At 38.2% G+C, this 27078-nt stretch overlaps 1 protein-coding gene across 1 annotated transcript in view; it reads right to left on the bottom strand.

Moving 5' to 3' along the window:
- Positions 1 to 27078, bottom strand: part of LOC124594442 (peroxidase-like) — a 137609-nt gene that overhangs the window by 34348 nt on the left and 76183 nt on the right. The window contains exons 9-13 of the mRNA XM_047132817.1: positions 23769 to 23896; positions 14296 to 14409; positions 14053 to 14185; positions 8595 to 8722; positions 2927 to 3129 (exon numbers count right to left, since the gene is read on the bottom strand). Of these exons, the coding sequence (XP_046988773.1) occupies positions 2927 to 3129; positions 8595 to 8722; positions 14053 to 14185; positions 14296 to 14409; positions 23769 to 23896 (706 nt within the window). The remainder of the gene's footprint in view (positions 1 to 2926; positions 3130 to 8594; positions 8723 to 14052; positions 14186 to 14295; positions 14410 to 23768; positions 23897 to 27078) is intronic.

Raw genomic sequence — 27078 nt, 5'->3', positions numbered from 1 at the left:
CATGTAACACAACTATCTTGCGTACAAGGAAATTTACTTTGAAAGTAATGCTTCTCAAACCATCATTCACAATATTTTCCTGCAACCTGTTAGATATCTAAACAGTTGCGACATCACACTCATCGATACGATGTCTACGAGAAAGATACATTGAAAGTAGGGGTCTGCACACATTCAATATTTATTGACAACTTCAGTTTGTCAAACCTTCAATATACTGAAGCGACATCACACCATCAAAAATATTGACAAAAATTGTCGGTTGACGAGGTGGTTTTACAAAGTTAACATATTAAATACCCAAAAGAAAGTTTGTGCTGCGATTATATTAGCTATAGCTTGCAAGCAACAGAAAATAATGAAAAAGAGGAAATGATTCTGAGAGTGGTTAAAAATGGAGCAGCTGGGCACATGTTAATTTCCTTGCTGAAATCAGAACCACAGACCCAAAAGCTTTCATAAATTATTTTCCTATATGTCCCACACTATACAATGAGTTATTAATGATGATATGAGACCAAACAAAGAAGTAAAATATGTTTATGAGAGAGGTAACTACAGTTGACAAGAGATTAAGAGTACCATAACTTTGAGATATCTGGCAACAGGCAGGTCATCCGAATCGAAATTTAGTTCTGTAATATCAGCAAACACCTGAAACCTGTGAAGCAATTGCAACTCTCTGTCAAGGATATGTTCAGATAATTAATGTAAAACATCTCTTACAACTTGTGATAATTTGGTTAAATTCACATGCATTTCACAGACCTCTTACTAGTCACTACAGATACATGACATACATTTTTTGAAGAGGAAGGGTTTTTCCAAACTGCTGTGTAATTCACGAACCTATGCTTTTTTTTTAATTAATAAAGTAAGCAGTGTTTTTGAGAATCCTCCATTGACCTCCTAAAGTGATATATACAATGTTTACCATTGCCTTAACCTATCAATAATGTTTTGTGTTAAAAGACTACTTTGAAAAATTGAATCTGAGGTATAATTTGCCCGAAGGTGAATTGAAAACATAAACAGTGCACACTAATGCCGTGTGGCTGGTTCATGAAGCCTGTCAACATGTGAATGGTGGATATTGTTCGACTATTAATACTTGACCTCCTCACATATTCAATATGAACTGATAGTATTGAGAATATTTTAAGGGCCATCCATAGGCCAGCTGCTCTTCTATATGTTTTGTATTGACAGTACGTTAATACAAACCCTTAAATGGTCAATATATTAACGGTTTGACAACATTATTAAATGTGTGAGAGACCCTATTATTACAAAGTACTGCATAACCTTTGACTCATTTTGCAGTCAGCAGATGCTTGTGTGTTCACTGTGTTTTGTTGTTATAAATGGCACATTTTCTTTGCAACCGAAGTTTTATTTTGGTGTTATTCTCTGATTTATGTTTTATGGCCACAGTATTATTCTGGAGTAGCAGGCTAAGATAAAAAAACTTTGTTATAGTATCAGTTTCTACCAGTTAAAATTACAAAAATTTAACTGAAAACTCAAACAGTGTAAAATTCCCAGAATTCTAGAAATTTCCACATTTTCTCGAATTTCTCCCAGATGGAAAAATTAAGGGATTTTTCCCAGTCATCCCAGGGTGTATGTACCCTGGTAATGGCACAGAAAACTTAAGGTATGGCACAGCCACTAGACCTAACATGTCAGAAATTTAATGGCTGCTGTCCAAATTACCACTTGCTGAACCAGGGTGATTGTGTTATGTAATTAGTGGCATGACATTCTGTCACACTAGAAACTTAGCCCATATGATAATTGTGACTGCAAACTTAAAAAATTTGTTCTCATTGGAACCTCCAAATATTGATATTTCCATTAGGATGCTAAATGCAGATACAGAACTAATCTGGAAAGACAAAGCTGTGCCACTCTAGGGTCCAGTGTTGTCATTGGGTGCATCACTGTTGGCTCACCTCTCTCCTCTCATGCCAAAGAAAGCAGCAGCAATGGTCTCTGTGCTGACAATACATGGTGCTGCAGACGTAGTCACACTATCAGTGTGGATACTTGTCTAGCTCAAACAAGCCATATCCTGACAGAAGGTACATGATGTGGCTGTATGATCCTGCATGGCTGAGCAAACTAAATATTTTTCATCTTGGGTGTTACTCAAGCAGGATACAGAGATTTCCACAGCATTTGGCATGGTTCTCCTGAATCCATCGATTTTTGTATTCACATGACAGTCATGGGATCCCAATTGACACAAGCTGCAATACTGTGGAATGACTAATCACAGTCTCATAGGATATTACCCTGCTGCCATCAGATTCAGTATGAGCTGATCAGTTTTTCTCCTTCTTACATGAGGTATAACATGATCTTCTCACAGACAACATATTTTCAAGTGCAATTTCTGAATAAGAAATACATTTTGTAACCTGTTCTGATACAAAGAATGTGAAAGGTATTAGTACTGTCTACTTTGAGTGGATGCACTGAAATGTTAATCACTTGCATATCCAAGCATGTAGCACAAGCCATGCCAATTTGACATCTCATCCTCTCTAAACTGAGCAGTAACAGTGTTTTTACCACATTCTACAAATTCACATGTGTTTACTCTAATTTTTTGCTTCATGTTTTTAACATTTGTGAATTTCAATGTACTCTTAAAACAGTGTACATATTGCATTTAATTACTGGCTCAAATCTGTATGTTTGCCTTTATTACCATCAAAAATTGTGGAAATTGATTATATAATATTGCTACAGTATTTTAATGTATCCAGTGAGTCCTTCACACAAGAACAAATTTATTGTAAATAGAATTATACACCAACTTTTGAATCAGATGGCCCATACCATTACTTCATGTCTGTCACAATCTTTTAAAACTGAACACACGGTTATACAAATGGGTATATGAAAGTTCAGTACCTACTCATAAACCTTGTGGTAATGGCCAACAGTAGCATTATCCATTATGTGAAGCATGCTTGAGAAACGATCCATCCGTTGGAGTCCACAGAACTCACGAAATTCATTGTAACTAGGAATGCCATGTTCTCTTGCTCGAAGAATATTTAGTGAAGCAAGGTCCATTCCATAATGATGAGTTGGTTTCTGAAATAGGTGATTTGTCACCTGCAAAGAAGAATGATTTTTGCTGATAAATAAAACTGCTGATTAATATCATTCAGCTTCTCCACTGACTGCAAACAGAAATCAGAAATGTCATATTCCACAAATATAGATACACATGTGATCTATTTGACAATATCATGAAGAAATAATGCCATATATTAGTCATTACAGAGCAGGGAATCCTACTTTGACTAAAAATTAAGAAAATCTATACATCAAATGGATTCGAGAGACAATACATTTTCCTGAGTACATGACAAAGAATCAAAGCCAAGAGTACAGCAGACAAAATGCTGAAGGAGAAAAATTATGAGACTCTAAATCATCACAAATAGAGTTGTAAATTTCAGTAAATCCTCAAAAAATGTGGAAGAATAAAGAAAATTTACAAAAGACTGATTAAACAGTTACATCTAGATACACACATATGCTTCGTAAACCACGATGAAGTCAAAATGTGCAGTATCTCCCATTGTATCAAATATTCAGGTTTCTCAACATTCTCTGCATATATGGGATACAAGAAGAATAACTGTTTAATTTATGTGTGTGCATGTTGCAATTGGTTTAATCTTGTTTTCATGGTCTCCATGTTAGTATAAGCAAGAGGCTGTAGAATATCCCCAGGTTGTTCACTTAACACTGGCTCTTGAAACTTTGTAAGTTGGCTTTCACAAGAAGTCTTGGGGTCTATTTGCATGCCTCTGCCAATTTAAGCTTTTCAGTAGTTTCATGATGCTCTCTCAATAGTCTAAGAAACCTCCCAAATGATTGTGCTGCCTTTCCTTGTAAACGTTCAATATCTATTAGTTCAGTTTGGTCTGGGTCCCACATGCTTGAGCAAAATTCTAAGATGGACTGCATGAGTGATTTGTAAGTAATCTCCTTTGTAGAATGACTCAGTTTCTCATTGTTCTACCAATCAAACAAAGCCTACCACATATTTTATGTAGCCCTTATTCTATGTGATCATATCATTACATATCCCCACAAACTCTTACACCCAGGTAACTGTATGAGGTTAATGACAAATAATGACTCACAGATATTGCAGTCATAGGATATCACATTTCTGAATGTTGAAAAGTGCACAATTTTATATTCCTGTACATTTAAATCAAGTTGCCAGTCTTTGCACTACTTTAAAACTATATGAAGATCTGCCTGGATATTTGTGCAACTTTTTTCTGATAGTACTTCATTATCTGCATCACCTGTGTTAAGTCTGAAGTTACTACTGATATTGTCTATTAGGACACTAATATAAAACATGAACAACAGGGGCCACAATAAAATTCCTTGGGACATACTTGAAGTTATTTCCACTTCTGACGATGACTCTCCATGCAAGATAACACGCAGTATCTTCCGTACCAAGAAATATTTACTCCAGTCACAAATGTTGTTTGATACCCAATACATTCATACTTTTAATAATTTATGTTGGTAAGGTACTGAGTCAAATACTTTTCAGAAGCATCCACCTGACTGACTTGCTCTATGGTTTTCAGGATGTCATGTGGAGAAAAGCACAAGTTGGATTTTGCATGACGAAGTTTTCAAATGCGTGCTCATTGACACAGAGAAAGTTGTTCTGTTCAAGATACCATGGTACGTTTGAGATCAGAATATGTTTGAAGAATCTACAATAGATGGATGTCAGTGATACCGTACATTATGTTGGAATCACTTCTGCAACATGCAGACAGATGTTATCTGTGCTCTCTCCCAACTACTTGACACAATTTTTTGTAAGAGGGATCTATGGTATAATGTGGTTAAAATGAGGCTAACTCAGCTACAAATTTACAAATTCTTTAGAGAATCTGACAGGAATTCCATTTGGTACCGGAATCTTGTTTAATTTCATATGTTTCTGAATGCATTTTACACTAACACCTACACCACTCATCTTTAAAGCAGTATGAGAATTACCCTATGGTGTCTGCCTCCTCAGCTGAGGGGTCAGCGCATCTGTCTGCCATGCTGTGGGTCCGAGTTGCTGGGCCGGAGATTTTCTCCACTTGGGGACTGGGTGTTTTGTTGTCATCATCATTTTCTCATCGTCATCAACAAGCAAGTCACCCAATGTGGCATCAACTGAAAAGACTTATAACTAGGCAGCCAAAATTCCCCAGATGGGGTCTCCCAACCGTCAGTGCCATATGAACACTTTGTTTCATTTCACTGTGGTAATATTCCTGACCAGCGAAAAAGATAATGCTGCAATAATGGGCAATTTTAATGCAGTGTCCTACAAAGGCAGCAAGTTCACAGGAAATTTAGGCTTTGGGGAACAAAAGAAATAGATGAAAATTTGGTAGATTTCTGCAATCAAAATGATATGGTTAATACAAATACATTATTTGAAGTTCCTCTTAAAAGTACATACACATGGGAAGTTCCAGACAAAAGGTGCTTTCAGTTACATTACATCCTACTGAAGCAAAGGTACAGGTATCAGATCAAATCATGGCATAGCTGTCCAGATCTGGACATAGATGTGGACATACACTTGTGTTAGCCAAGTGCAATATTAGATTTAAAAGAATCGAGAGATTGCTCGAAAAGAAATGGACAGTACAAAGACTGAAAGGAAAAGCAATAAAGACGACTTTTGAAGAAATGAACAATAAAATAGCTAATGGAATGCAGTAGAATAATATCAGGATGGGGGTAATTGAAGCAACAAATGAGATTTTAGGAAAAATGAAACTGGAACCCAGAAAGCTTCAAATGACAGAAGAAATACTAAACCTAAAACTGAAAATAATATAATTGAGGACATCAATGAGTGTAACAGAGAAATGCAAGGCCCTCCAACCATGTGACATGAACGTGCCCTTCAGCATCTCAAAGAAGGAAAAGCAACCGTTGTTGGTTATATTTACGCAAAATTGCTGAAATATTTTGGTATCAACATGAAAGCCCAGTTATTCAGGGAAATAAGCAACTGCTATGAAAGAGGAATCATATCAGAAGAATTCACACAATGCAGGAAAGACAGTTGAATGCACCAATTATAGAATAATATCAATGTTATTACATGCCAGAACTTATCTTACCTTCTCTGACCCAGAAAAAGTTTTTGACAAAAAATACGAATTGACTGGATGGACAGAAGAATGATTAGAGAAGACAAAGGGAATAAAAGCCAACTGCGAAAGGACACATTGCATCAGATTTGCTGATGAAATCATAAAAGTTGCGGACTCTAAAAAAGAAATAAATAGAAAGATGCAAGTCCTATCAGACACTCTTAAACTATGGAAATTAAAAGTGAATGAACAGAAAACAAAAGTAATGGTAGCACAGAAAATATGGGAGAAATTAAAACCAATACAATAACTGCATTTACAACTGAGAAAAAAATTTTAAGCAGCACACATATGAATACAGCTACATCAAAAAATCTTTTGCAAAATCATTTGTATGCAGTTTACTGCTCTATGGAAGTCAAAGTTCGATTATGGATGAATTGGAAAGGAATCCCCTTCAAGCTGCTGAAATGTGGATATGGCAGAAAACGACAAAAGCAAGCTGGATGGAAAGAAAATTCAACCTGGAGGTCTTAGGGGAAATAAACAAAGAGAGAAGATTCTTAAAGGAATGGAAAAGAGAAAAATAAAATTTATTGTTCAAGTCATCAAACACAACATCTTCATCATTAGTACTCTTTAAGGGAAAGTGCTGAGAAATTAAGGAAGAGGACAGCCTAGGATGAAGTGTTTAGAAGACATGGAGAAGAAGATAGGAAATAACATTTACGTGGAACTGAAACAAACGGCCAATGACAGAAGAGAGTGGCTGCATAAACTAGGCATTAGCTTTTAGAATATAAATAAGACAAATAACACTCCTGCATCTCCTGTTGTAAAGGAACATTTTAAAATTGAGCTCAGCATTTATGCTTTTAGTTTGTTACTCTCGTTTTGGCAGCTGTGCATTCATGAATCTCTGGACCTAACTTTGCTGTCATTGACAGCCTTTACATATTACCAGAATTTCTTCGGGTTTTGTGGGAAATCTTTTGATAAGACTCTGCTATTGTAATCTTTGAAGTCTTCATTCATGGTGCTTCTGACAGCTAAACACATTTCATTTAGTATTTTTCTTACTATTTTTGTCACACACAATAATGGCCTGTTCGTTCCCTCAAATCATGAGAACAGCGAAGGACACGTGACATTCCCAATTTTTTTCATACAAGCATAACAAAATGAACATGTGATCTGTTGACACAGAGTATGAAAAATGTAAGTTCCAGTGTTGCTAAGTGTAACTGAAACAAAATATTTAAAAATTAAATAAACAAATGGTTCAAATGGCTCTGAGCACTATGGGACTTAACATCTGAGGTCATCAGCCCTCTAGAACTTATAACTACTTAAACCTAACTAACCTAAGGACATCACACACATCCATGCCCGAGGCAGGGTTCGAACTTGCGACCGTAGCAGTCGCGCGGTTCCAGACTGAAGCACCTAGAACCGCTCGGCCACACCGGCCGGCAATTAAATAAATAGATTTGGATCTCCAGACCAACCTGCTATCACAAATTCTTTGAAAAATATCTGGTTAGAAAAAATAAAATAACTAAATCACAAAGACATAATTATAAATTTTGGGATCAAACATTTGGATAACATCGAAAGCATTCAGGTACAGAAGCAAAACATTTAGTGCAGCAAGAGAAAGTGTCACAAAGGGGATATTTTAGTAAACAAATACCCACTGTAGCCTATGTTACACTGTCTTCCCATTTTGTAAACTTGTACATATTTATGTTGTGTATAATTAGGACAGAACAATGTACTCATCAGGATAATAAAGGAACTAAATCACCAAACTGGAACAATGTTTGTCAATGTGAGAATATGAACCAATTGGATGAAAATAATGTGTGACAAGAAGCTTGAACTACAAAAGAAAATTCTTTCAACAGGACAAAGCACCTCCCCACAAAGATGCTCTGATATTTGGAGAACTGAAGGATTTGTAAAATGAATTGCTGGAAAAACCCACTATATTCACCACAGACTTGACAGCATTTGACCAGAAATATTCTCTTATAAAAGAACATTGAGGCTGGAAAATGCATTGAGTTCAATAGCAATCAGGGATGGAGCTTCCAGAAATGTACTTGAAAACTCAATTTATTCTCTGGAAAAATGTTGATGACTTACAGTGACATGAAACAGGACTACATGATAAAAAATTAAAAATCCCACAGTTGGCAAATGGAAAGTTTGTTATTGTAGCTAAGTGGAAAAATAAGTAATAAAAATCTGGAAAGGCAGCAGAAATAAATATATGTTTCTCTTAAAGTATTATAGAAAAGAAGGAATTCATAACATACATAACAGCAATTTCCTCTTTAGATTAAGGTGGGCTTTGTTTTCATTGATTAATATATTTTGTCCAAAGAGAGTTTCTTATGTATTAAGTAACCATTTTTTTCTTACCTCTTGAGTAATGCCATCATCCATTGCTTGTGGCACTTGGTTAATCATTCCCATTACATACTGGTCATATCTTCCGGGCTTGTAAAGATCAAATGGCTGTTTTAACATTCCACTCAGACGCTGAGCACCTAAAATGTTAGAGAGAAATGGCAAGCAGGTACTAATCATTTCAACATGTGTTCAATACAATATGCCATTCACAAATTCTTATATTATCTTTCTTGAAGTCAGAAGACTTTTTTTTAAATTAAAGGCTTTTGTTCACCCAAATCTCTGATAAAAGAAAATTATGCTACTTCACAAAATACATTAGAAGAATATTCAGTTACTAATAACAACTAAATTTCCCAGTTTTATTTCAGGTAATGGTGTTCAAAGAGTGCTGGGATAACAGTTCTAAGGTATTTGAATTATCAGTACTGAATCCAGCTTCAGAGAACTGGAGTGAACGAAGTTAGAAATTAACAAGCTTCTCACTTAATATTTATTTTTACAGCCTAGTGTATCATAGTTTAATTCATACAGTAATTTAATGAGATTATTTTTAGATTCAAAATTTCCTCAGTCCATTTCAAATCACCATCATGAACAGACAAGAGAGAGGATTTGTAAGTTTATTCACAGTGTCAGTTGTCACTTTCAATCTTACATTGAACACAAGTAAAGTGGTTAAAACTTCACTAACAACCATTGATAACAGCTTTCTCATAAACCAAGGGCAATTATCCATTGTAAACATATTATTTTCTGCCCATCATTGCTAAGCTATACACATTAGACATCCATAAGGTCGTGAGAATGTATAAGAACAACTGCATGTAAATTATGATACATCACTGCAAGATGTGTAGTAACCATTCCAACACAAATGTTTACAGAAAAACTTTGTTGTTGATCTAATAGCAAATAAATTATCCTGATTTAATGTAATTGCCCATGAAAGGCAATGCTTCATAACTGAGTTCTGGTCCAGCAAATAGTTTTAATCTGTCAGGAAGGTTCAAAACAAAACACACTCCACTGCAGAATAAATGATTCATTCTGGACACCACTATCTCTCTTCCATCACCTTCCTTCAGATCAATACCAGGACAGAAAACACTTCAGTACAAGAATAAATTGCATGAGAATATTGTTTAGGGTCTTCTTTAGATGTGTTACACTTCCCAGAATTCTTCCAGCTGACCAAAGTCATCTGAACACTGCACCTGTGTTTAGTCAAGTGACAAGTCATAATGCTAGCTTTAGATGAAATTAATGAGAATGGATTCAGCAATTTATTGTTAATGCTATAGCTGAACACTTCTGGTCTTTTTCTCTTCACTGGCTTTACAACAAGTGAAGGTCAAACATTGGAGAAATAACCAAATTGCACTTATTTTAGTAATCATTTCACAAAAAAGATATTTCTATCTTATTACCATAAAACCTAGGATGGGGATTTTCTAAAGTAACAATTTTGCTTTCAGTGTTTTTATGGCTATAAAATTTGTTTGGGGAAACCTAAACTAAACCAAAATGAGTTATAGCTTAATTATTAATAATTTTCCTTCTAGATTTTGTGTGTTCACTTGCTATAAATAAAGTCGGAATTTCATTACCTCTTTTCTGTTAAGGTGTATTGATATTTTTCTGCAGACAAATGCATCAGCAGTGAACAATCTAAATTCACCATCTGTATGGTTTCTTTCATATGCCTCAAAAACTAAAGTGATGCTATTATACTTCCCTGAGGCAGAAAAACAGTAAAAGAAAGAAGAAGAAGATAAAGATAACTGTTTCTCATAGAGACTGTATATGACATGGATTTATTTCTGTCTTTCAATAATTCTCCAAGCCAATGACATACCACACACGGAAAGATATTCTGGTATGGTGCCCGACAGATCCATTAAAACTGCATTAAAAGTGCAAGTGCATGCCAATTTTCCAACCTGCAAGGAACTGTGAGTAAATACAATGAGTCATATTCCACATAGGTGTTAAATCCCAAAGACATGATAACTTTGGCTATCAAAAGAAAATTCAGTTGAGAAAACTAATAAATTATGAGACAGGACTGTTGGCCAGTGCACTAAAATTCAAGAGCAAATTGAAAGAATACCTGTTGCAAAATTCATTCTACACTATCAGTGAATTTTTTAGCATAAATGAGTTTGCATGTGTGTGGTTATATTGTATAACTGGGATGTCCCATTAGTACAAGCATAAATATAAATTATTTTGTTGTTGTAAAAAATATCATATTGATTTTCAAGTATTAAGATATTGTTACATCCTAAATGCAATCAAGAGTAAATCCAAAAGCAGGATTGTCAATAGAGTACAACACTTAGCACTAAAAGCATGTTTTTTACAGGCACCAATATACTGTAGAGATGGAACAGAACTTCTTCCTGGATAGAGACTGCTGTCATTACATCTATATGCAGCATAGTTCATGGCTTTGTTGCCTTTCCTGATGTGTCAAAAGTTGTCATTGGAGCCAACTGCAGCATCCTAGATGGGTCAAATTGTCACATCTTCTTCAATAGGATGAGCATTCAAGGTAGCCCCACCAGCTGAAAGTTTGTTATCATCAAGTGGGCCATTTTTCCTTGAAAGGGAAGCTCCAACCAGCCTGAGCACTGTAGTAGGGTTCATAAAGTGACTCAGATAACATTCTGCACCTTTGTCTTCTTGATGGAGGATCATAATCCAACAAGTGACAAAGAATACAATACAGTCCAAAGTATCATTTTAGGGACTTTTCTGATAGTCCCACTTCCCACAAAGGAATAAAATTCCATACAAAGTCTGCCAAGCTGTATCTCACTGGCTGATGTCTGCTGGGCTTTATCTCACTGGTGGGTGTTTGGCACTACAGTGCTCTCAATCCTTCTCCTGGGTGTCCAGGGACCATATGTGTTCCAGCTCACTTGCTTCTTGGGTACTGGTGATGAGATGTTTCACTTACTTATCTTAAGTACTATCCAACTGAAATGGGAACAGTATACCCAGTGTCATTTTGGCCTTATGACCATAGAGCAGAAAGAACAGTGTGAAGCCTGTAGTGTATTGCTTTGCTGTGTTATATGTAAATTTCACCAAATCTTTCTGTTCAGCATCAACATTGAGAGCATATCTGCCAATGTCTTATTAAAGCATTCTGTGTGGTCATTTATCTGTGGGTGACAGGCAGTAGTCATCCTGTGGGTGATGTACCACAAAATAACCATTGCTACTAGTCTCCACTGAAAATATGATCTACAATCAGATAACATCACATGGGGTGTTCCATGCTTCAAAATGACATCTCCTACAAGGAATTTTGTATTTTTTGTGCACTCATGATGCTTTGTTTCATCTCAAAAGAGCTAAAATTGCAGCTTATCAGACAACAATGCATGCCTCCATTCACCTACTGTCCAGTTTTGTTGTTTGGTCCACTGAAGATGTGCAACTTAATGCTTCTCCATGAGCAATGACATTCTGCACAATATTCTACTTCAAATTTCCATTGCCAGCAGGTCCCTATCCTCAGAAATAGGATGACTTGGACTTGAATTCACAGCAATTCCTGTCACTGATGAGGTGAGGCACTTTTCTATAGCCCGTGTTGACTAGGATAAGTTCACAACCCTTGTTCGTACACCAGGTTAAATGACTGTGAGTGGCATATCATTCCCTGTAGACACATCAGGCAGTTTGCATTGATATACCAAAAACCAGGCAACTTCATTCATGGTTTGATTATGTGCACACCCAACAAACACATTAGCTCCTTTCTGCATTCTGTCACACTGACACATCTAACTGTGCTGATTCCATACAATTTACTGGCATGCACACACACACACACACACACACACACACACACACACACACACACACACACACACACACATACACACACAAACACACCTTCGCTGCCATGACTTACATGGGTGCTGGATGGTCACATGACCACATGCTACAAGTTCCATATGATCTACAGTGCTTCAAACTGACCAGTGTGCTCTTTCAGGATGTAACTAGTATTCTGTACAATGAGCTTATATATAAAAATGATACAGAAGAGTTACTAGAAGTTAATGCAGCACTTATTCTTCTAACCCCTCAGGAGCTACATATTCAAAATTGTCTGTGAATTCCAGAATACAGAAGAAGAGCAATAAATGTGGAATGAAAACATATATTGGAAGAGTGAAGTGCTTGTCAAACTGTTTCTGTAAGCACTGCTGCGTTTCCAATGGTGCTGTTCATCTGCAGTTTTTTTGTCAGTCAGAAACACATGCAAGTACCAAGAATTTGGATATGGTTGTTCGTGAAAGGAATATACAGGGTGACACAAAAGTCTCTTAACATCTGAAAGTTCAGTACTTCAAGGAATAAAGTAGGTAGAGATATAAGAATTGACATACATGCTTGAAATGACATGATATTTTATTGAAACAAAAACAGTGCACAAAATAATGAACAGATGGTGTGTCATATGATACAAATATAATGTTTAGCACAGCAATTGATTTTTACAAAAGATGGTGTTCTCCATAACAAATGCTTAACATGTTGGCCATTGTTCATCAACAAGCCTGTAGTCAAGGGAAAATACTGTGAACAGCACTGTACAGCACATCAGTAGGTCCAGTGAGACATTGCCATTGGATGTTGTCTGTTAACATCCCTAATGAGGTTAGACGATCGTGGTAGCCTTGCAACTTCAGCTAACCCCATAATCAATAATCACACAGATTGAGGTCTGGGGACCTGGGAGGTCAAGAATGATGCAAATGGCAGCTCAGCACTTGATCATCACCAAGCAATGTATGCAAGAGATCTTTCACATGTATAGCAATATGGGATGGAGTGCCATCCTGCATAAAAATCATACCATCTGGGAGGTGTTTAACAGCCAAGCTATGGATGATGTGATTCTTTAACTTATCAGCATACCTCGCACCCACTATGCTGACAGTTTGAAAAGCAGTGCTCCACATTTCCTCAAAGAAAAAGGGTCTAATCATGACTGATGTGGTACATCCACACCACACAGTGTCTTTCTTGCCATGCAATGGGGGTTCCATGACAGTTCTAGGAATTTCAGTAGCCAAAATTCTGCAGTTGTGGGTAATGACACACCCCAGAGTGTGAAATGGGCCTCATTGGCCCAGTGCCATCTGTTGACCAGTTTTAGCACAAGTTTTTGTTTTCAGTAACACTCTATGTCATTTCAGGCATGTGTGTCACATTTCACCTCTCTACCTACTTTATTCTATGAATTCATGCATTTTCAAATATTAGTCGATTTTTAGGTCACTTAGTATTTATCCACAGCAGTACAATGTTTAATTTTACTAGGAATATTACAGAAGATTATTCTAAAGATATTTACCAATGAACCTATGACTCACACTCCAGCAGTACAATGTTTAATTTTACTAGGAACATTACAGAAGATTATTCTAAAGATATTTACCAATGAACCTATGACTCACACTCCAGCGCTGAACAACATTTGGTAACAGAGAATGGCCAAATCGAAAGGCTGCTGTAACAAATGATGATGTCATCGTAGCATCTACCGTTGGATCATACTTATTCAAATAACCCTGAAAACAGAAAAATGTATGGTATTTTACAAAAATTATATTCTGCCTTTTAATTTTATCTTCATTTTACTAGATGTGTGATGTCATGCTGGAGATAATAAGACTCTTACTTCATCCAACAATGAAAGCTCATGTTTTTCCATTGAATTACGCCCCAGGAGCATGGGTAAAAACTCACGATATGTAATGTGTTGGACAAGTGCTGCAATAATGTGTCTTGTCTCCTAGAACAAAAGTTTCAAAGTTACATGATTGAATAATAACACTTAAATACAATTCACTGTGATAAAAGTGCCATGGACTGCACCCACAAGCACAATTATAACTGCTCAAGTAAAACAGAACAGAAATTCAACTAATTTATCCTGTATCATTAAAGCATGAAATATTAATAATAAATTTATGCAAAGAAAGATATGCTGGAAAGTAGTTCTATTTATATTTCAGGAGACATAGTTCCATCTGTAACAAAATGGAGTAAGGCACCTGCCATATCCCAGTTGGCGTGGATGTGAAAGTGACAGGATTACATTAGCATGTTTATCAGGTGAGGCTGCAAGAAGGCAATCATGTGTGTGAGTGGCATCATTTTGTCAGTTATTGTGGTTAACGGCATTGTGCTTTTGTCTGGTGACTTTTATGTTGTGTTTTTGTCATTCCTTGAGTTGTGTTAGTGTACTCTCCAAGCATGAGCTAGTGTTTTTATTAAACTATGTATGTGAGTGTATGTAGAGTCTCTGGTACAAGTGAGAAGGCTGTTTTGTAGTGTTAAGCTTCAGTCTCATTCACCACTAATTTTAGAAGTTAGTTTTCAGTTTGGCTTGTTGTTTCTTTATCTATGTCTGTAAACATGTGTTTTAAGTGGTGCAGAAGAATATCATGCTTTATTGAGATGTTAATTGTGAAGCTTTCCAACATTCCAATACCTTTCAATATTTATTGCCCTTGTAGCAATGAGGTAGGTATCAGCTGATTTGGTATATGTTATTGACCTCAGTGTGCCACCATTCAGCTCTCTAAAATGTAGCTAGTTGCACCAACATTATGTAAACATCTGATGGAGTTAAATGTTCCTGGAGACATATGAATGTAGTGGTCAGCATGTCTGCCTTGTAAACAGGAGACATGGGTTCGAGTCCCAGTCATGGCACAAATTATAATCCATTGCTTCATTTTCTATCGTTATCCAACATTATGCAACCAACTCAATGAGTGTGAAGCTAATTGGTATACATGTCCCACATCTTCCTTATGTAGAGTTTTTGCTTTCACATTAACTTTGAAGAATTTGCTGATAACATGTAAATATCTTTCATGATTCACAAGGAAAAGGTACCACTGGCTGTGGAGTTGTTGGTGCTATTGTAAATTTAAATATTCATTATAATATTTTTGTTTTAGTATTGGTCATTAACACTCAGTTTATTATCAAGTTTGGTGAATCATTATGCCTTAATAGTGTATGTATGCCTGAGTTATTGTTTCTCACATTCATGAGAGCTTGCAGCCATACAAATTGCTACCAGTAAAAAGATCAAAGATTTATTGTATTACAGCTAAACGTGATCAAATATGTTTCAAGATAAAACTGCTGTGATTAGCCAGGATGAAATCACTCTTACAATGATGTGTTCAGATTAGTTTTCTGTTAATAAATGATGAATTGAAATGTGTCCCGTATAACCAAAAACACCTTCCATTCCCTGCCGTTTCAATCCCCAGACTGTGATCAGCCATGTCTATGCAATATCCTTTCTTCAAGGATTGGTAGTCCCACAAGTTTTGCTCGAGAACTGTGTGGCCTGGAAGGTAAGAAATGAGGTATGACACTCAAGTTTTAATATGCCAGGAAGTTTCATACCAGCACACAATCTGATGCCGGCCCTGGATCTATGATAGTTCTGAACCGGGGCAAAAGCTAGTTACTGGCACCCCCCTCCCCCCTCGAACGTTTCAGGTAGGACATCAAAAATTTTTTAAAATCTGTTTTTCTAAATATATTCATTTCGTAGCACACATCTTTCTGAACAGTTTGATATATAAAACACATAATTTCATGGAAATGTAGGACATCTCATTTGTCTTAAGTGTGCCAAAGTGCAGTGCCACGCTTTTTCACACAGCATTCTTCTATCACATATCATCATTTTTCACTCTGTGGGATTCAAACATGTAGCTGTGTTGGCTACCATCGACAAGCTACTAGCTAATGCTCAAAGTTGTGGTGATATTGGAGCACCTATGACGCCCTTTGTGCCACTGGAATCCCCTGGTGATGCGGACGTCACTGTGGCTTCTGATATGCAACGTCTAACCAGTCCGTCCGTCCTCACTCCAGAGCGGGTGGCAGACAGTGTTGGGTTCACGTGTCACTGGGTGGAATGCAAAAGAGGAAGCAAGCCATGCAGCTGGCTCCCTATGTGCAACCTGCTACCTAGTGTTGATGAAAACTCTGAGCCAGCATGGGATGCCTCTCCTGTTGGGCCGGTGGTAGTTTTTCCTGCCCAGTCTGGACAAGTACAAAAGGTGCTTGTCATTGGGAGCTCGAATGTTAGGCAGGTGATGGAGCCCCTCAGGGAGACAGCAGGCAAGGTGGGAAAGAATTCCAGTGTGCTTTCAGTATGTTTGCTGAAAGGTCACATCTGTGATGTGGAGGAGGCCCTGCCAGCAGCTATCGAGTGCACTGGGTGCAGCCGTCTGCATGTAGTGATACATGTCAGCACGAATTATGCCTGCTGCTTGGGTTCTGAGACCATCCTCAGCTCCTTTCGGCGCCTGGCTGATTTGGTGAAGGCAACCAGCAACGCACGCAGGTTGCTGGCTAAGCTGTCTATTTGTAGCATCGTATCCAGGGTTGATCACGGACCTCTGGTTTGGAGCAGAGTGGAAGGTATAAACCAGAGGCTCAGATGACTCTGCGACGGTGTTGGATGCAAATTTCTCGACCTCCACTATTGGGTGCAGAATTGTAGGGTTCCCCTTAATAGGTCAGGCGGGCATGACACACAGGAGATGCTACTAGGGTAGCGGAGTACGTCTCGCGTACACATGGGGTTTTTTAGGTGAGAGAACCTCTCCCTTGGGATCAAAGACGATTTGCCTGTTAAATCAGCCACAGTGACCTCAGAGAATCTTGGTCCTCATAGATTAGAGATAGAAAAGATTCATATGATTTTAGTAAACTGCAGGAGCATCCAAGGAAATGTTCCAGAATTAGCGTCACATACTGAAGGTTATAATGCACAGATAGTACTGGGAACAGAAAGCTGGTTCAAACCAGACGTCAGTGACAATGAAATTCTAAGTTCAGATTGGAATGTTTATTGTAAGGATAGGTTAGTCGCCACTGGTGGCGGCATATTTATTGCAATAAAAAATTCGATAAAATCTAGCGAGATTCTCACGGATTCCGAATGTGAATTAATCTCGGTGAAATTGAGTATCAAAGAACAGTTAAAAATGGTGATCGGGTTCTTCTATAGACCACCTGGGTCAGGATCTGTAGTTGTAGAGCGCTTCATACAGAACTTACAGAATATCATTACTAATTTTCCTGATCATGCCGCTGTGATAGGGGGTGACTTCAACGCACCATATATAGATTGGGAGTATTGCATCATCAAAACTGGTGCCAGAGACAGTGATTAGTGTGGCATTGTTCTAGATGTCTTGTCCGAAAACTACCTTGAGCAGATAGTTAGAGAACAAAATCGAGAGGGTAACGTCTTAGACCTCCTGGCTACAAACAGAGAGGAAGGTATCAGTGATCATAAGGCTGTGACAGCCTACAAGGAATCTTAAGAAGGGTAGGAAGATATATTTGCTCAGCAAGGGTGACAGGATACAAATTTCAGAATTCCTCAGCAGTCAGCATCAAATATCCGGTGATGGGAACGAAGGTGTGGAGAGCAAGTGGAAAAAATTTCAAAAGCTTCGTTCAACATGACCTATACAAGTTTGCTCGGAGTAAAGTTTTAAGGGATGGGAAAGATCAACCATAGTTTAATAGCAATGTTGGAAAAGCACTTCCTAAACAAAGAGCACTTCATCTCAGATTCAAGAGAAGTAAAAACCTAGCTGACAAACAAAAGCTGAACGAAGCGAAAATGAGCGTAAGGAGAGCAATGAGAAAAGTGTTCAATGATTTTGAAAGTAAGACGTTGCCAACCAACATGAGTAAAAGCCCTATTAGATTTTGGTCGTATGTCAATCAGTAAGTGGGTCAAAATCTTCTATTCATTATCTCAGCCACCACACCGGCACCGAAACGGAAGATAACAGAGAAAAAGCCGAAATACTGAATTCGGTCTTCTGAAGTTGTTTCACCATGTAAGATCGTAATATTCTCCCTCCTTTCACTTCGTTGTGCGAAAGTCGAAATGGCAGATATTGGGATAGCAGATCGTGGAACTGAAAAGCAGCTACAATCGCTTAGTAGTGGAAAGGCGTCAGGACCAGATGAGATACCCATAAGACTCTATAAAGATTATGCGTAAGAACTTGCTCCCCTTCTTGCAGTAATTTATCGTAGATCGCTTGAGCAACGAGAAGTACCTAATGACTGGAAAAAAGCGCAGGTCATTACCATTTTAAGGAAGGCCGCAAGACAGATCCACACAATTACAGACCTATATCGTTGACGTCAACCTGTTGTAGAATTATGGAACATGTTTTATGCTCAAGAATTATGACGTTTTTGGAAAATGAAAGTCTCCTCTATAAAAATAAACATGGATTCTGGAAACAGAGATCCTGCAAAACTCAGTTCACTCTGTTCCTCCATAAAAATCCACAGCGCTGTGGACTACGATGTTCAGGTTGATGCCGTGTTCCTTGATTTCAGTAAGGCATTTGACACCGGCCCGCTTTGCTGTTTAATGAAAAAAATATGAGCTTATGGAGTATCGAAGCAGACCTGCAATTGGATTCAGGACTTTCTTGCAGGCAGAACTCAACACGTCGCTCTTAACGGAACAAAATCGACAGATGTAAAGATAATATCCGGAGTGCCACAGGGAAATGTGATAGGACCATTGCTGTTTACAATAAGCCTATATATGAGCTAGTAGAAAGCGTCAGATGCTCTTTAAGGCTATTTGCAGATGATGCAATTGTCTATACCAAAGTAACAACGTCAGAAGACAGGAAGAATTTGCAGAACGACCTGCAGAGAATTGACGATTGGTACAGGTTCTGGCAGTTGACGCTGGACATAAATAAATAACATACTGCACATACATAGGAAAAGAAACCCACTACTATACAGCTACACTATTGATGACAAACAGCTGGAGGCAGAATCTGCCCTAAAATATGTAGGCGTAACTATCCAGAGCGACCTTAAGTGGAATGACCATATAAAAAAAATACTGGGAAAAGCAGACACCAGACTCAGATTCATAGGAAGGATCTTAAGGAAATATATTTCAGCCACGCTTATAAGGTGCTTGCTCACCCAATTCTTGAGTACTGTTCATATACCTGGGATCACCATCAGGTAGGACTGATAGAGGAGATAGAGAAGATCCAACGAAGAGTGGCGCGTTTCGTTATGGGATCGTTTAGCTGGCGAGAGAGCATTACGGATATGCTAAACAAACTCCACTGACAGACGTTATAAGAGAGGCATTGTGCATCACGGAGAGAGTTAGTATTAAAATTTCGGGACAGCACTTTTCAGGAAAAGTCGGACAACATATTACTTCCACCCACATACATCGCACGTACTGACCACGAGGAAAAAATTCGAGAAATTAGAGCCAATACAGAGGTTTACCGACAATCTTTCTTCCTGCGCACTTATTTGCTAGTGGAACAAGGTCGGAGGGATCAGATAGTGGTAGCGAAAGCACCCTCCGCCACACACCATTAGGTGGCTTGCGGAGTATGATGTAGATGTGTGTGTATATTTTGTAATGAAGCCATCAAACCTATATTTAGGACAGTGCGGTGCCTCTCCTGCTTCCGTCGGCTGGTTTGACATCTTACTGCCCCCCCCCCCCCCCCCCTTTAAAAAAAAAAAAAAAAACTGGGTGGGATTATTTGTGACTGGGAGCTACGAACTCGTCCGAAAATTTACATCTTTATTCCCGATCACTTAATAACTTCCTCCTTTGTGTGACATAAAATAAAGTATAGGAAACATAAAACCTGTAAAGACAGTACACATTTCTTCAATCCTTAGGTACTACAAGCAAAAAGTTTTATGTTAGAAAGTAGTTTCACATTGCAGTCATATGCTCCAGTTTCTCCAGCAAGAGATTCAAAAGTAGTAGTAGTACAAATTTTTATATAAATCTGGAATTGTCATATTCATCCATATAATTAGTGTGATGTCCTCATTTCTTCTCCTTCCTCGTTCTAACAAACAATCTTGTCATCAATAATTCCTGCCATAATCAAAACTTACTCGCCTGTTAACTTCACTAACCCCACCAGAATTACCGGTTTAGTGTTCCCGCGTTTATTCACTGGTTAGGCACTATTACGTGTTTGTACAACACATTTTTCATTCTATTCCGAGAATAGAACTTAAGCAGCTGCTAATTGAGGCCTTTACAACTGGCCCTTAGTAGTGTAGCAATCTCGCAACAATTTTCTGTCAGAATTTCATTTTCTTGGATATGCCGAGAAGATAATATGTAATCTTTCTTAACTGTTACTCCTGTTAGTCGTTTATTTCCACTCTGGTAGTCTGAAGCTATGGATTTTGCTAATAAGTATACCAACGCATATCATTCGCACACCAAATCAACCACATAAAGGCAATCACCGTCTGGGTTTATTCGGCTCAGCTCGTACAGCCTTTTGTCTGCAGGAAAGTTTTTTTACTTCTAGATGCGATGGGGATTCCCCTGGCAGAGACGACATGTACTCCATGAAGGCATTCAAAAATCAACTAATGATTTGTTCAGAAATCAACTTAGATTGTGTTCAGAAATGTTCGAAAACCCACAGGGATGCGTTTGAAAATCATATGAATAATCAGAATACCAATGTGTGCTGGATGTGCTTTGTGAAACAAGATTTTTTCCTTCAAGAATAAGAATTTGGCACCTCCTGAAATTGCTGCCCAGGGCAGATACCCCAGTTTGCCCTACCCCTCCCCCCCCCCCCCCCCCCTCCTTCCAGAACTGGGCCTGTCTGCTGTAGAGTGAAAAAATTATTCTGGAAACACACCCCAAGCTTTGACTAAGCCATGTCTCTGCAATATCCTTTTTTTCTGAAGTTTCACTGGAGATCTTCTGTGAAGTCTGGAAGGTAGGAGATTTTATCAGTGAGTCTGTTTCAACATTTTATCTATTGGGACAACAAGAAATTTTATGCATGTGATTTAATATTGCAAGAGGCTTTTATTATTTATTTTCAGGATTTGTAAGCAACTGCAACTGTTTGTAATTGTAATAATCTGTAATTATATAGTACTGCTGTTCCATATAAAAGAAAAGGCACTCCAAAATGAAACTGCAATCAATTAAAGATAGAAAAACTGCTACCCAACCTGCAGCAATGAATACATACATGAATCAATGTTGTCAGAGATGCTAGGTTCAGGAATTTCAAATTTCTTAATTCTGCAAAAGGGAGAAGAGTGTCTGCAGCGGCAAAATATTCAGGAATTAAGTAGTGTGATTGTGGTTCTAAAAGCAAGTATTTTCATAGGTTTTTTTAGCTATAACTTTCAATCAGAGGTTCTTTCTATCTTTATTTGATTGTTATATAATGCGGACAGAAAATCCAGGATGAAACATAAAATGTATATAATAAGAGACCATTACTCACCAAACAGAGAAAATGCTAAGGAATAGAGAGGAATGTAGAGAGACAGAAAATCACTTAGCTCTCAAACCAAGTCCTCCATCAGAGCTAACAAACATGCAAGCAGCTCGTTCATATATAACTGCTGCAGTCTCCTAATGCTGTCGTCTAACTAAAACGAATAGCAATATTGGCTGTGTGGGTAATGGCTAAATGGAGAAAGTGTGGAATGAGAAGTAGGAGGGATGGACAGGTAAGCTTGCTAGGGTGAAATAAGTAATGCATGAAGGGACAAGTTAGAAGATTACCAGAGACAACACTGAGAGGAAAGGGGAGAGTAAACGTAAATGTAAACTCCACTCGTGAATTAGGCCTTAAGTCTGTTCCAACTATGCAACTGCTGCCTACAAAGAGTATGAGGAATGATCTATTATCACAAGACATATGGTCAGCATGCTACCAACCACTCCAGCCATTATTGCCAGTAGATAAACCTGATAATACCACTGCTTCATTATTCAGGCAGCTTCTAACATGGTCTCACAAGGCTGAATGGACCTCAACACAGACCACCTTACCTCAGAAATAATCCAAGGAGGTACTAGGAACCAAACCTCTGTCCTTCCACACTCACATAGGTCTGCTATAGATGAAGAATACAATATAGTTGGTGGAAGCAGGGCAGGTCTTGCAGCTGGATCTTCCACAGGAGCCTATGGAGCAGGGGTTTGAGAAGAGAAGGGATATAGGAATAGGGGAAACTATATGGGGAAGCAGAGGAGCCAGAGAAAGAGTAAGAGTGAATGAAATATTCCAACAGTGGAGCTAGGGTTGAGAGGAAAAAATAATGGAGGGACTGAAAGGATAACTGACAGGGCAGGATGGTGGAATGTGGTGAGACATGAGGATACGTTGGGAAGTCAGGTGAAGAACATGAACTAATTGAGGCTGAAACCATGGAGTTGGGGTTAAATGGCCCTAGTTATGTAGCAGTTGTTGAAGTCAACAATATTATACTGCACAACATTTTCTGCAACTGGTTGGTCTTATTCATCTTTGACCATAATTCTGCAATGATTGTTCATCTGATCAGATAGATTGTTCAATATCATGCCTACATAGAGAGCTCTCCAGTGTTCACAGTGAATTTGTCATAGGAGACAACTGATTTAGGTGGCCTTGCCTTCAATAGGTAAGAAATACCAGTCACAGAAATGGAATAGGATACAGTTGGTGGATGACAGAACAAGCCTTGCATCTGGGTCTTCCACAGAGATATGACCTATAAGGCAGGGGTTGGGGGGGGCATGACGGGTATGAGACTAGACAAAGGTGTTGTATAGGTTGGATGGTCTGAGGAATACTACTTTTGGAGGGATGAAAGGAATTGTAGTGAGGGTATTCCAATTTCAAGGCATGAAGAAAGGCAGCTGAAGGCCTGGAGGAGGAATATGATTTTGATCTTTCAGTCCTGAAAGATTAAGGGGCATTCTTTTGTTACTGTTCGGCAGATGTAAGAGGTGTGTTATGAATGTGTGGAGATAGAGCATTGTATATATGTTGCTGGACACCATTGCTGTGGAAGCCTCACAAGGACTTCAGCACACTGGAAGAGACACTGCTTTTCTTTCCAAATGTGCAAAACATTGATCGTGAAGCTGTGTAGGGGAGGGGCCTTTTTTTCACCAGTAGAGGTTTATCAGACAAGTGATAACCAGTTTCTATCAATGATAGAAGTATAAAATGTAAAATTATGGCTGTCAACTTTCTGCATTATTATGATAATAATAGAAGTTTAAGATTTTATAGGGAATTATTTCATTACCTGGTAAAGTTTTTCATCGGACCAGTGTGGATTTATGTAAGACAGTTCTTTTGCAATCCTGTTATGCTCTCTAACTAATGCTGTGTGAAGAACAGTCAATATTAGTTGCTCATTTACTCGAATGTCACCTGCAAAACACAAACATATATGCTCAAGCTATCTGGTGTTGCCCACATTCTTATTTATTGCACTCTTATACTGGACAGTAATAGGAATTAAATTTCTACAGATGCTCAAGAATTTTGTTTAAATGTTACACAATGGTTTGTGAGTTGTTGCAACTTATTGCATATAGATCAGCACTGGGAAGTTCAGAAACATTCTTTCATCATCTGGAATCATTATTATCACACCTATTAGTCAAAATAATGCAAATGATTTTCTAACATGGTTCCACCTAAGTGAACATGGTGATTCACAAAATAGCAATTATTGGAGTTCTGATAAGCCAAACCTAATACACAAGACACCCCCGCTTGATCAAAAAATAGGAGTGTGGTGTGGTATTAGCGATGAGAGAATAATAGGCCCCATTTCTTGCCAGGAAATTACACCAATGCAATTTCCAAAATATTGGTAGCACTGATGCCATTCCATTTGTCAATAAGTATGCTGTACCCTCCACTCCCTATGTCTTCTAACAATAATGTCTCAAAATGAGGACCTAACAGAAACTCCATTAATGCACAACATTTTGTTCTGTGCAGATGAATATTCGCTGCAGTTGGACTGTCAGTGAACTTTGCAGAGTTCACCCAAATTGTCAATACGTAATACTGATGAATGACATGCAACAAAAAGTTTGAGAGAAGCTTCGGCATCTCTTGATTTGTCAGAAACCCAGCTTAACTCAACAAACTGGTCCAACCTTCCTGATGTACTAAATGCAGTAGATAATGCTGTATATTGTTAGTTTTAGCACACTGCGTGGACTACTTTGCAAAATGTGCACTAAACTTTGCCTTTATCTAAAAGCCAGCCTTTTATAATCAGTAAGCACTCCTTCTAAAAATGGTGATGATATTTAGGAGGCATTTTACACAAATTCTAAGTCGTCCGTATATTAAAAACTGTTAACACACTGCTATGGCATTTACTGTAACCACACTAGTTCACAATCGCAGTGCGTACAGCGTAAGGCACAATGCACTGCGTTATACTGTGCTTGCCTACTGAAAACGAACCGTATGGGGTTCCTCTTGGCGTCGTAGGTGTGTAATATGCGGACACTTTTACGTGTCAGTTTTAGGGGGGGGGGGGGGGGGGGGGGGTGATAAATGATGGCGTAAGATAACTGTAGAGGTCAGGCCTGAGCTACGACGTTTACAATGCCAACCTCAGCGAACAATTGCGCTGCCGCCGTTACCGAATGTCTTGTGTACTCCGTTTTGTTTTGAGTTGTGCGTTATTCGTTATTTTCTTTTCGTATTTTGAAACGAGTGAAGAGACTAACCCTGATTCGTCACGGGGTTCGAATGTGACTCTTTCTGCGCTGGAAGTGAACGGCGATCCACATGACCATTACGACAGTTCTGCTTTCGTAGGAGTCCAAAACGCGGGGACCAATGACCGCAGTATGGTCCCATAACATCTTACCGCCACAAAGCACGGGTGCAGGTTTCTTCAGGGATGCAAATAGCATATAAAAGGTAGAAAAAAGAGAAAATTCCCGCCGAGCAGGAAACATAATTTTTTGCCGTTAACACGAACATTAGAAAAGTTAGATTTAGCGGGGGAAAAGCCAAATTGGTAACACTGACAACATAAAAATTCCAACAATGGCCAGTTTGTACCAAATAATTTGCTCCATTGGCATGCTGAGAAGGGAATACAAAATAAGCATCACGATAGTTTCAAAACTGTGACGCAAAAAGAGACGGCTAGAGCTGCAACTAAGTGGGTGTTCATTTAGTGGATGATCAGTATAGATTTTAAATATTTATTGTACCCTAATTGGGTACGATCTTCATCCGATCTGTCTTCTGCACTTTATCCTCCTCCCTCCCCCCCTTATCTCTTTCCTTATTTATAATTTTGTTATTTAGTTTAATCACTAATTACAAAGCTGTGGGTGCCTCTTGCTAAGTCCATTTTTGATAAGACTATACCTTTTCTAAAAGATTTGTTTGCTTACTAATACAACATTGTGGGCATTCACAACATAGTTTGAAACGTGTGTCCTGTGTGCCTTGAGAGCAGCCTATGCCTGACAGAGTTAAATCCCAGCCACTATGTTTTTGTCATTTTATTTTATCGAACACAGTTTTTCCAAAATTAATTTTATTTATGATTATCGAAAATGTAGAGCTTATATTTTATGCTCGTCATTGGTTTGCTCATTTGTAAATAGGCATTACAACTGCCTTTGCTACAATCCTCAATTTGGACTCCCCCTTGCCACCTATGCCACCCCCTGCCCCCCTCCTCCCCCTCTCTCCTGATTCTTCCCGCTCTTTCGAACCCTTTCATCCCATCTATCTCCTCCACAACCTTTCCGTACTACTTTTCTTTTCCCCTCTTTCCATAACCCCCTCCACCTACCTCTTTCCCAATCCCCTTGCACTGGTCCTTTCCTGGTAATTGTATTGATTGCACAGGTGTTCTTGTTTATGTAATTACAGTTAACTTTATTTAATTACGTCTGCAGCTGATCCTACTGTTCTACTTCTTTTTATGCACGGAGTAGACTGGTCCATTTTTCTTTCACAAATTTAAAAATGAGAAGACTTGCAGTTATGTTTTAATGGCACGTTTTTTTAATTTTTTAAAATTTTTTTAGCGGGTTATCATCATATTTGGCGTCTTTGCCACAACTGTGCTTCGAAATGGCAATGCTATGTAGGCTACAATGTAGCAATGCTGTGTTGTAATTCTATGACGATGTATTGACATTTTCAAGGCCTTACCCTCTCCGAATCTGCAAGTTAGACCTTAGTATTATATTGCATTTTATGTGTGTAGATAAGCACACTTATAAAACATATGCAACATATGTTATGTAATCGTTTTGTACGCTGGTAGTTTTTTAAGACTGCGAATTGCTATGGGAACGACCTTTCCCAAAATAAAAGAATCACAACCTGAAGCGGGTGCCACTTTTCCTGGGTTTTCTAGTAGCTCTAGCTCCCAACTTGACCAGTGACATTCGTAAACGAAAATTAGTTGGTACCACACACACATGGTACCCATTTTCTTACTGCTATTTGAACAGACAATTTACTTGCCAAACATTAATATGTAGTGGTTGCGATATGCTATCCATTTACGCTTTGCACTCGTATTTAATGTAAGCATTTGTTTGAACATATTA

Source organism: Schistocerca americana, chromosome 2 (genome assembly GCF_021461395.2).
Source record: "Schistocerca americana isolate TAMUIC-IGC-003095 chromosome 2, iqSchAmer2.1, whole genome shotgun sequence".
In the NCBI taxonomy this organism is placed as follows: domain Eukaryota; kingdom Metazoa; phylum Arthropoda; class Insecta; order Orthoptera; family Acrididae; genus Schistocerca; species Schistocerca americana.
Note: the sequence above shows the minus strand (reverse complement) of the source record. Positions and strands in the feature narration are given on the sequence as shown.